This window comes from Bidens hawaiensis, unplaced genomic scaffold (assembly GCF_021521415.1).
Source record: "Bidens hawaiensis isolate Kalapana, Puna unplaced genomic scaffold, B.hawaiensis_p1.1 tig00000599_1, whole genome shotgun sequence".
Classification (NCBI taxonomy): Eukaryota; Viridiplantae; Streptophyta; class Magnoliopsida; order Asterales; family Asteraceae; genus Bidens; species Bidens hawaiensis.
The window spans coordinates 5,218,169-5,229,875 of NW_027491036.1; the positions used below are offsets into that span (position 1 = coordinate 5,218,169).

General features: G+C 38.6%; 1 protein-coding gene and 1 long non-coding RNA gene across 5 annotated transcripts; both read left to right on the forward strand.

The window, feature by feature from the left end:
• The first annotated feature begins 587 nt into the window (after positions 1-587).
• LOC143636944 (uncharacterized) lies at positions 588-3,018 on the forward strand. 4 transcript variants are annotated; one of them, XR_013154344.1, is made up of 4 exons: positions 588-2,076; positions 2,147-2,226; positions 2,345-2,383; positions 2,461-3,018. It is a non-coding gene; the product is annotated as an uncharacterized LOC143636944 (long non-coding RNA). The 4 variants fall into 4 exon arrangements; XR_013154345.1 differs by having other exon boundaries at positions 2,482-3,018; XR_013154341.1 differs by having other exon boundaries at positions 588-2,226.
• Positions 3,019-4,353: 1,335 nt separating this feature from the next.
• LOC143636749 (pentatricopeptide repeat-containing protein At5g09450, mitochondrial-like) lies at positions 4,354-6,720 on the forward strand. Its single transcript, XM_077104269.1, has 2 exons — positions 4,354-4,435; positions 5,247-6,720. The coding sequence occupies exon 2, from the start codon at positions 5,259-5,261 to the stop codon at positions 6,135-6,137; it is 879 nt and encodes a 292-aa protein (XP_076960384.1). The 5' UTR covers positions 4,354-4,435; positions 5,247-5,258; the 3' UTR covers positions 6,138-6,720.
• Positions 6,721-11,707: the final 4,987 nt, after the last annotated feature.

Sequence of the window (11,707 nt, forward strand, 5' to 3'; positions counted from 1 at the left end):
CTTTAGTCAGATCTTTTTCCCATACCTCGTCAGGTACAGTACAGAAGATCTTCCTGTATCGTACGGACTGGCTTATTTGGGCGGGAGTATTCCCCCTCCCGCCCTTGTGCGGGATAGTTCCCGGCTTCGCTCATTCCTTCAGGTGACACTGAGTGATTGAGAGCTAAGTGCCTTGTGCGTGTAGCCCTGCTGCGCGGGTGGCCTTCCCTGATGGCTTGTATCCGAGGCTGCGGGGACAGGCGGAGTCCTTCACCATCGGGAGGCATATCCTGCGGGACCAGCTTGCGTACTGCGCGTAAGGACGTCACGTCTCTGAGCATGGTTGGTCCTGCGGATCCAGTTGGTTTCTGCGCAGACGTCCCTCTTCAAGGTGAGTCTTGCGGGTCCAACTAGGCTCTGCTGGGACCTACCTCTTCATCGTCATCGTCAGTTCACGCTCTGCATTGTCGATTACGGATCTGCTACATCTGATTCACGATTACAGCTCTGGATTCATGATTACAGCTCAGGATCCACCCTGATTACTAGGGTTTTACGGCTCAGGATTCATGTCATCGTCTGATTGCAGCAAGGTATCATCGATTCACTTGAATTCTTACTGCAATTACTTTCCTCTGTTTTAATTTAATTCATTCGGTTGTAATTAGGGCTCAATTTGTGTTTTTTCTATTCGCTTAACCGTTTTTGTGTTCTAATGGTTGTGATTATGAGAATTAATGACCACAGATTAGGAATTTAGAACTCAAACTAGTAATTAGGGAATAACGCTTCATAAGATTTTCTTAAAATTGATTCACGTTATTGCTGATTACGTTTAATCTATCGATTTCAGTATTCAATTTCGCTTAAAATGAATGCGGTTTGTGTATGTCAATTTGCTTGTTGATTGTTATTCTAGGGTTTCAACATAACATCTGCATTTATGAGACAAAAGTACTGATTAAAGCTTAATTTACTCGCAATATGTGTTTTTCTCATAGTTGTCAATAAGTTTATACTTGCATAATGTTATTGACTAACTTTTGGTTTCAGTTTGTATCTAGTAAGTGTTAATTGACTATTAGGTTTAATTTGTTGAATGTGTTTGTGTTTGTGTTTGAATACAGAACGGCGCTTTGTAGATTGTATTATTTTCTTCATGGCACATAGAGGTGGATAAATAAACCGGTTAACCGAGCCGACCCGAAAACCGAACCGAATCCAAACCGGTTTGAAACCGATTATGTAAAAAGCGGTTTGGAACATATTGAAACTAGAGGTTTGGAACCGGTTTGTAATTTTCGCCACCAAAACCGGTTCCAAACCGGTTAACCGAACCGAAACCGACCAAAACCCGAACCGAAACCGATCAAAATTCAAACCGAAATCGATCGTAACTAGTCAAGAAACCGGTTTCAACCCAAACCGAAACCGATCATAAACCGGTTTTGACTTTTGTTGACCAACTCGAACCGGTTTCAACCCAAACCGATTTTGAGTTTTAAACCGGTTTGTGCACCTCTAATGGCACGTATGGCTTCTACACATTACCTTGGAGGGCCTCAATCAGGTTCTAGTTTGTTTGATCTTTAAACCGGCTTGTACTTGGAATATTATGTAGTATGGTTGTTGAGTTTTGATGTTTCGTTTTTTTCTTCAATGTGTAACCTATACTGGTAACAAAATATTCTTGTTTTTCAGGATCTCTTGTGAATGTCCCCGTGAAGGAGAAAGTGTTTGTTACTTCCCTCAAGGCCACATGGTCCATGGAACAGGTTTCTCATTTCTTCCTTTACTAGTTCATTTAGGATCTTTGTTATTAATGCACGTAAATATGCAATCCTCATCTGGTTATTATGTACTTAAACCTTTCTTATTTCACTTCACAACAGTGATCACAAATCATCATTCTTTAATTTTACTTTATTCTTGTTATGCTCAGTTTAGCGTTTATTTATACTTCCAATGACGAGTTTTGATTATCATTCTTACAGCTTGAGGCATCCATGCATCAGGGATTAGATCAGCAGCTCTCGTTATCTGACATACCCGCAAAGTGATGAATGTTCAGATACGGGCACGTTTATAGTTGGGCCCGTAAGTTTGATGCGTCATAACAGTTTTTGTATTTGTTTGCATTTTCTAACGAATCTTAATTTGTTTGCAGGCTGAACCAGAAATTGATGAGTATATGCAAAAATAACTCTGTTGCTAGAACCAGAAACTGATGAAGTTATTTTTATTCAGGTATGCCTTGTTTCTTGCTGATTTATTTAAAGACGTGGTTTATGTCATTTTATCAATTACTTTTTCTCATGTTTCTGTCAACATTTTTTTGTTTCTATTACTTGTTATCACATTGCAGCATGGTGCTGAACCTGAGGTTGTGGATCTCTTAATGGAGGTATGTGCTCTACAATTATTGACATATTTGATATACTAGTTATAAAGATGAATATGAGTTTTAGCTCATAATAAAAGTGGTTGAATTTTTTTTATTAGTGAAGCATGTCGACAAGACAAATTACAAGACAATTTTATGGAGCCAAATCCCTTTTTGGCTCGAACTCAATTCGTTTGTTATTTATTAATTAATTTATATACATTTTTATTTATTTTTGTATATTAAAAAAACCTTTAACGAGCCTTAGCTCGTCTCGAGCTTGGGTGATACCTTAAACGAGCTAAATCTCAGCTCGAGCTCGGTTTTGCAACGTAAAATTAATACATGATACAAAATTGGAAAAACTTAAAAATACACAAGGCTCATTGAAAAGCTAGTGTCCATATTATTTACGTATTGAAAGATTTTTATTTTTCTTATTAGGTACCTTGCATGAAGATTGAAGATGGTGAAAGAGGTTAATGAGTGTGGTGATGTTTTTACTTTTTATTTAAATATTTGTTACTTTGTTTTTTTATATGATTGATATGTTGACTTGACTTGAGAGTTATTAGACATTAATATGCATTTGGAATGTGATTGATATGTGTTTAGAATGCCACTAAAAGTCCAAGATGGTTTTAATGGCATATGGAAAAAAATGTCACTAAAAGTCTAAAATGTTTTTTAATGGCATCCGGTTATAACTCGAAGGCGTTTTGACCTGCCAAAGTCCTCAATCGTTGACTCAAAACAATAAAAGTATTTTAAAGAAAATGATCAAAACTCATTTTGATGATATTTTGACTTGAACCAAAATTGATATTTTTTTTTTAAATGACACGAATCATTTTGGTTATAAGTTTATAACATGCGCACCAGTATTTTTACATTGGAACATCGACAAATATAAACACGTCGTGATTGTATGTTTGAAATTTATTAAAACGTATTATATTCAAAGATATAAATGAAAAACAAAGAAAAAGAATATAGATGATTATATGGGTAAACTTAAGGGAATGAAAGTGTAATTATTAATTAAATTTACAAAAACTGAGTATAGTTGAAGGGTTAAATTTGTAATTATATTTTAGGTTGCATATTTGAGTTGTACTCTTATGTTTAATTGACTTGTACATTATAATCAACACCTCAAAATAAAACAAAATTTACATTGAAACGTTAACAAAAATAAACATATTGCAATTGTAAGTTCTTTTTTGTTTAAAACACTATATATTAAAAGATATTGAAGGAATAAAAATTTTAAATGAATTTGTCAATTAAATGGGTAAAGATAGAGGGTTTATATGTAACTACTTTACAAATTAACAAAGTTGTATTGAAGTTGAAGAATCATTTTTGTAACTATTTTTTAAAGTAAACATTTTTAACTGTTCATGATGCCAAAAATACTATATTACCCTCAAATTTTCAAAATATTATGCATTATTGACTGTCTTTTATGCAATATTGATTGTATATCTTAAAATTTAAAAGGTTCCTCACTCATGCTTCTTATATATAATATAGATAATGACAACTTTAAACGAATACAAGAGTATCAGTAATAAAGACTAAAAACACTACAAAAACCACTACTGTATATCAAATCCTTTAAAAAAAGTTCAATTATAATTCATGTAAAGTCATTTATCAAAATATCAAATAAATAAATTTATAAGAGTAAGAAAAAAGAACCTTGTCAGGATGGGCGAGTGGTCAAGTTCTGGTCTTGGCGTGTTCTGACAAGAGTATGTATTATTTATTATTTATTTTCGAATTTTGAATCATTCATATTGTTATTAACACTCATCAGGTAATCCACCTTCCTTCAAACCCTAACTAACAACCGTTTATTATTAATATTATTATTTTCCAAACCCTAGGAGGAACAGCTGTTTTCTAATTCAATTGCTTCCAAATCGGAAGTCAGAATCTACCGGCGGTGATGATCTGATTTTCCGGCTGAGGCTCCCCAACAATGAAGGTCGCCAGCTCTCGCCTCATGATCTCCGCCGTATTTCCAAAGATCTTCGCAAATCCAACCGCTTCAAACATGCTCTTGAGGTTACAAATCAATATTATTTCTTAATGCCATTGAATCTCATCAATTTATCACACATTAGGCGCCAGTTGGCGATTAGTTGGATTGGCACATAGTTTCCTGAATCCTTAATTTCAGAGAATTTGGATCAGTGTGCTTATCATTTCCGAATTTGTGCTAGATATGTGATTTGTATGCTAACAACTTTGTCTAGTTAACTTTTAGCGCAATTGCATTTCATGAATTAAACCATCTCCTTAGTTCACTAGAGAGTTTGTAATCCCTAATTTGGATCAATGTGGTTATTACTCTTGAATTCATCTGGATTTCTGCTTTATACTCTTAACAACTTTGTCTGTTAACGTGATTGAGTTTCATGAATTTCTCAGTGTTGTAGAACTCGCTAGGCGCTAGTAGGGCAGTGGGGGTACTGCCGCCTGCGATTAAAATTGGACTGGAATTTTGTATATATAATTTTTTAAAATAAGTATAATTTTCAAATACGATTTCCACCGATTTTACCAATTTAGACTGAAATTTGACTGATTTTGAATGATACCGGTTTTAGGGGCTGATTAGGTGAAATCGAATCGGTAGCCCTCTGATTTCCAATTAATTGCTGATTAATCGGTGTCTAGTCACAATTTTTACAAAACTGGAATTAATCGATCTCCATAGTTCAGTAAAGAGTTTTTGAAAACCATGATTTGGATCAATTTGCTTATAATTGTTTCCAATGTGCATTAGATGTATGATTTCTATGATGTTTCTTCTGAGAGCAAAATTATTTTGACACAGAACATATCAAACATGTAATCATCTTTTCATTTGCAGTTATCCGAGTGGATGGTTTCACATGAAGGATTTGAGTTATCTGATTCAGACTATGCAATCCGCATCGATCTATTGACCAAAGTATTCGGTATAGACGCAGCTGAACATTACTTTGAAAGTTTACCTCTTACCGCTAAAACAACCGAATCATACACGGCTCTTCTACACTCATATGCTGCATCAAAACTAACTTCAAAAGCAGAAAACCTTTATGAAAGAATGAAAGACGCCAATCTTCCATTAACTGCCATAACATACAACGAGTTGATGACATTATACATGTCAGTTGGGCAGGTGGAAAAGGTTTCTTCGGTTGTTACAGAACTCAAAAGCCAGAATGTTGTTCCAGATATTTACACTTTTAACCTTTGGATAAGTTCATGTGCTTCGTGTTTAAACATTGATGAAGTTAGAAACATTCTTGATGAGATGAGTGGTCATGATTGTGGATCGAGTGAGAGTTGGGAAAGATATGTAAAGCTTGTGAGAATCTATCTTGCATTGGGTCAATTGGTCAACTCAGAAGTGAACTCTGTGGTGGAAAGTGAAAAGGGTATTACACAAAGAGAATGGATAAGCTATGATTTTCTTATTATTTTGCATTCAGCTTTGGGAAACAAGGGTACTCTTGATCAAATATGGAAATCTTTAAGGATGACGAATCAGAAAATGATTAGTAGAAACTATGCGTGCATATTATCTGCTTATATGATGCTTGGTTATTTTAACGAGGTGGAAGAAGTGCTTAATCAGTGGAATACATCTGCAACAACTGATTTTGATGTTTCTGTATGTGATCGGGTTTTAAAAGCGTTTCAAGAAGTTGGGTTGTTTCAAAGTGCGGAAGCTTTTCGTGTATTGCTATCTGAAAAGAAGCGCGACCCGCAATGAGTTTGGGAAGAAAAAGGTTTTACGAGGTAAAGGCTTACCGAATTTTCTTTTATTTATGTTACTGTATTATTATTTTATGGCGGCAATTTTGCTCTTGTTAACCTTGTCTTGAAATCCTATTACTATTATTGTTCTGTTTATTAAAATTAGAATATATCTGTTCAAATATACCATAGATATTTGGGTTTTTTCTTTTAATTCTGGCTCTGTTCCTGAATATAGGTTTAAGAATGAAGATCTCAATAACCGTGCTTAGCGCATAAACTGCAACTATGTGAACATATGATGAATTTGATTGTCCACACATGATCTGTTTAATTCTAGGTACCAATCCGTCTTAACAGTTCAATTACTCAATTTACACGGTTTCAAGTACTCGAACAGGCTCCTTTGTTCTATTAATAGTCAAAATGAGTTTGATAGGCTACCATACCAACTAAAAAGTAGGAAAAATTTAGATTGTCTAAAATCATTGATGACTAATTCATAGTCACCATTTTAGATCAATTCTAGCCGCCAATCACCATTTTTACAAAAATGAAAACTGTATTTTACGATTAAGCTAGGATTTTCATCTAACTAATGGTGATGATAATACCTTTCAATCAACAGTTTTGATATTTTAAAACAATTTCTTATAAGTATCACTCCATGCCCTTGTTGGCAAAGCTTTAAGGACGAACAGCAATGACCGTACCGCTGATTATGACAAAGATGCATTATTAAACTAAACTTAAATGCAATCGTAGTGGCTCAGATCTATGGATTACAATGAAACCAGAACCCAATGGAAAAACCTGAAACTTGAAACATTTGGGACGGATAATAACCGTCCCGTTAGAGTATAAGACGAGTTTGGGATTACTTTTGACTAAGAATCCGCAAAAAAAATCACCCATCAAAGCATTTGTATTTACTTTCACATATGACATCAAACTCAATAAAGTGAGATAACATTGTCATCACCATTCCTAGTGTATGGGTGTGTTTGGGATTCCTTATTTAAGTGAAAAGGGATTTCTTGTTAAAAGACCTTATTAACTTATGAATTTTTTAAAAGAAGTTTTTAAAAAAATGTTTGGATTAGCTTATGTGTTGAAAAAAACCAAAATGACTTAAAAGGACACTCTTTTTTAAAAGAAGTGTAATGTGTTTTGAGGGTTAGAAGAGTGTAATAGGTAAATCAAACCCATTAAGTTAATAAGTTAAAGATTACTAAATTTTCAAAACCCCTTTATTTTGTCTTGCCCATAAGTTAAAACCCATAAGACCTTATGGTTTGTCAAACACCTTATACACCTTATTAACTTTCCAAAAAGTTTATAAGTTGATAAAATAAGGAATCCCAAACACCTATGTAGCGGGAGATAATGGTCCCAACCATTCTCACCATTCTCTTCCATCAACTAGGTGGCATATTTTTATTGGTTTAGGTTTTCTATATGTTTTACTATTAGAAATATAGTTTTTAAATGGGAAATGAAGAAGAGGGGTATAACATAGGTTGAGAGACAGAGGGGGGATGAATGGTGAAGGAGGTGCTCAGGTAGCAAATGATAGAGAATGGAAAATGATATTATTGGATATGTATAACACACAACCTTATGAATTAAACTGATATGGTCCAAAATATATATATTGGTATATAAATATTTCATGCACTTTAAGTACTTTTGAACCGGATTTTTATTGAATATTCACCTAATTGGTTCGTATTTGAATTTTAAAGGTTTCAAGAATGAACGAGCTAAAATTGAGTACTTTACAAAACTTGAGACCAACGATTGAAGGGTTGAATACATTTATTATTATTATTATTATTATTATTATTACTTTTAAATAAAAAATGCATGGTAACACTAATTTGAAGTATGGAATATTAATTTTAATTTTAAGTTATCATAATATATTCTAAAGTTTTGCATTGATTTGTTTTGGGCAGTATTTTAACGAGAGAATTGTGTGAGCCACGAGATTTGGAGCTAGACTTTGAGTTCTGTAGTAGGTTTGACGAATCAGCAAACCTGACGAGCATAATTGGGAATGAATTTTTATATGTTAGAATAATTACTACTCAAAAAAGTTAAAAGGCCCACAATTTAAGAGAACAATTTGTAGCGTGCTTCGAATATAAAAGGTGTTGACCTATTGAATAGAAAACAAAGCACGGCAGGGGAGAATACAATCAGAGGAACAAAAGGGTTTGGACGTCGTCAACTCAATAAGCCGCCCGCCCTTGAATCGAAGACGAAAAAGATAGGTGAAGAGGTATGTACCCGCCTCAACACCAAGCAAGGCGGGTCAACCCACAAGATAAAGACATTATGAAGGCACAAAGCCAAAACCCAGGCGCATGGCGCATACAAAACATGCTCAGGCATCATATGCTCGCGCATCACATATGCGCGCGGCGCATATCACATGCTCTTGCACATCACATATGCTCGCGCGTCACATATGCGCGTGGCGCACCAGCGCGCGGCGCATATCACACGCTCGTGCATATCACACCTGCGCATGAAATATCTGCGCGTGAGAATAAAAAGAAGACTTCGCGCATCCTCAGGATGGGCGCATATCACACGTACACATAATCAACCTCGTCCTTATCCAAATCAGGATCAGGGCAACCTTGATTGTGCACGTCAGACAATCTTCCAGAAGGCATCTTTTTAAGGAGTAAGAATATGCTGATGTTGACAGCTGCCAAATGAAAGGTCGACAACTCAGCATGACACATGTGCTACCACATGATTACAACCAACGAGAAAGCGCCAGGTGTCCCAGAGGACACGTGGCGCAGTGCGATTGGAGGAGGCCAACGAGGCTGAGCCCAACCAGTGGAAACCCTAGCACTATATATACAGCATCAACTCCACTTTGATGACACATTCATTCACACTCAATCATTGACAGTTACAAGCAGTGATATCACATTCAATCATATTGAATTATATTCACTCAGAGTCAGTTACAGAAAACACACAGTCACACAATCAAGAGTATTCAGCGATTCAGCAATACTCTTGAGATTCACTGACTCACACTTTATTATCTTCTCCACAAAGATACTGATTCTCACGCCGGAGGGTTACCCCAAAGAGGACCCCTCTGTCCCTTTCTGAGGGGTAAGTAACGGCGCTGTTCATTTTGTAGGTGGAAGAACACGGATTCAGAGGAACCATCGGTGAAACAGTTTAATCATACCCGAGGAAAGTAGATCTGCTACCAGTGAGTAGATCCACGTTTCTTCATTGGCGCCATCCACTGTTACAAACGGCAATCAGATCTCATCCAGATCTACAAAAAAATCAATCACCATGGTTTCTGGAGTTCGTAACGTTGATCAAGCTCTGGAGGATATTGAACGTGAGGGTGTTAACGACGGACAGCAGGTTCTGAGGGTTCCGCGTGATTCTACGCGTACCACCAGCAACCGTCCCTTCGTCACAACCCCTCACGGCCAGACTGAAACTCCTCCAGACGATCACACGTTACAAAATATGGCCGGCGCGAAGCTGAAAGGACCAATGGGTCCAGAAGATGAAGCAAATGATCCGAATGAATGGCTCATAAACGAGCAGCGGCGTCTGATTGAAAAGTACAACGACATGGTCAAGCAGAAGAAGCTAGCCGACCAAGCACAAAGGCAAGCTTTTGATAAGCAGACTACAAAGAGGCCGCGCGCGCCGGAAGAGGGACATTCTGTTCACACTGCACACACTGAGTTCAGTGATGAAGAAGTGCATAGCATGAGGAAGACACGGGATACTCATGCAGGAGGCTCACAGCTTCGCGCGCCTGTGAACATGGCGCCTAGAGCCAGAGCAGATCTGGATCTGCACATGCCGTACAGCCCACCGATCAGAGGGCAAGTGGACGTAACCACGCCCTATAGACCAGCCATCCTGGTAAAACACTCAAAGTTTACTGCGCGCATCGCGCAGGCTCCCATCCAGCACAAGACAAAGATGCCAAGTGGTCTGGGCAAATATGATGGCACAACAGATCCAGATGACTTTTTGCAAGGTTTCTATAACACGGGAAACCTAGAGAGCTGGACGATGCCAACATGGTGTCATATGTTTGCTCGCTGCCTCACGGGCGCAGCGCGGGTAAGGTTCGAGAGCTTGCCGACAGGGCAAATTGATGGGTTCGAGGAACTATTAGAAAAGTTCCAAGCCCACTTCGTACAGCAGCGCAGGCACACGCGCGATCCTGATGACATCATGCACTGCATACGCAGGAATGATGAAACGATTGAAGATTACATCACTCGTTTCAATCAGGAATCCCTGGCAATCGGGGGTATAACTGAGCAGCTCCTGCGCGTGGCCTTTATACAAGGCGCGCGCAGTGACCAACTCCGCCGGGCTCTTGTAAGCAAAGATGGTATGCCCACCACGTGGGCCAAGTTAATGGAGGCATCGCGAGTTTTCGCGAGAAATGAGAAACAGATTGCCCAAGATAGGGCAAGAGAAAGAGCGCATCAGGCAGAGTCACCGCGCAGCAAAGATAAGAGGGCCAAACAGAACTCTGTATGGTCCAGGTTGCAGCCAACAAGCTTTTCTTCCGCGGAAAAACAAGCGCAACCAACCTCACCACAGCCCCAAAAAGAAGTTCGTAATCGCGGGGAGGGTGACAAGAGGGAGGGCGGCAGAGATCCTAGCAGACCTCTGCCAAGAATATGGACGCCCCTCACTAAAACACCTTCACAGGTGTTAAGTACTGAGAATGTCCAATTCAAGCCCCCCAAACAACTACACTACAAGGGACCGCAAAACAGTGGCAAATATTGTGAATTTCACAGGTCCCCGGGCCACAACACCGACGCATGCCATCATTTAAAGGATGCGATCGAGAAGGATGTAAAGTCGGGCAGGCTGGCTCACTTGGTAAAAAACCAAAGAATAGAAGATGAGCAACCGGAAGGAGCCTCTGCCAGCAAGAAGTACAAAAGAATCTGTGTGGCTGAGGGGGGACGACAAGGGCAGACGTCAAGAAAGAGAAGCGCGCAAATCCACGGAGATTGGCGCGAGCAGCAAGTCATCTTCCCAAGAATCAGGGGAGGCCCTTCAATAAGCAGTCCTCTCGTCATTACCACACACATTGCTCATTACGAAGTGTCAAAGGTCCTGGTGGACACTGGAAGCGAATCTGACATTATGTATGAGCAGTGTTTCAGAAAGTTAGACCCGGCAGACCAAGCGCGGCTCGAAATTGTGAACGCACCAATCTGTGGTGTCTCAAATGAAATCATTCATCCCCTAGGCCAGATTCAGTTTGAACTAACTATGGGGGATGATGAGCACAAGCGAGCCGAAGTTGTCAACTTCTTGGTCTTGCCCACCACGTCATGCCACAATATGATCCTGGGTAGGGGAACGATTGCCCAATTTAATGCTGTACCGTCGCCAGCGCACGGCGCATTGGGGATCCCTACACCAACAGGCGTAGCATTTGTTTACCGCGATCATTTGTGCGCAGTGACAAGCACGCCGCGGGAAGGGAGAATGAAACTTACAATGGCTGACAATGCGCCAGAGAAGTGGATTTTAAACCCAAAATTC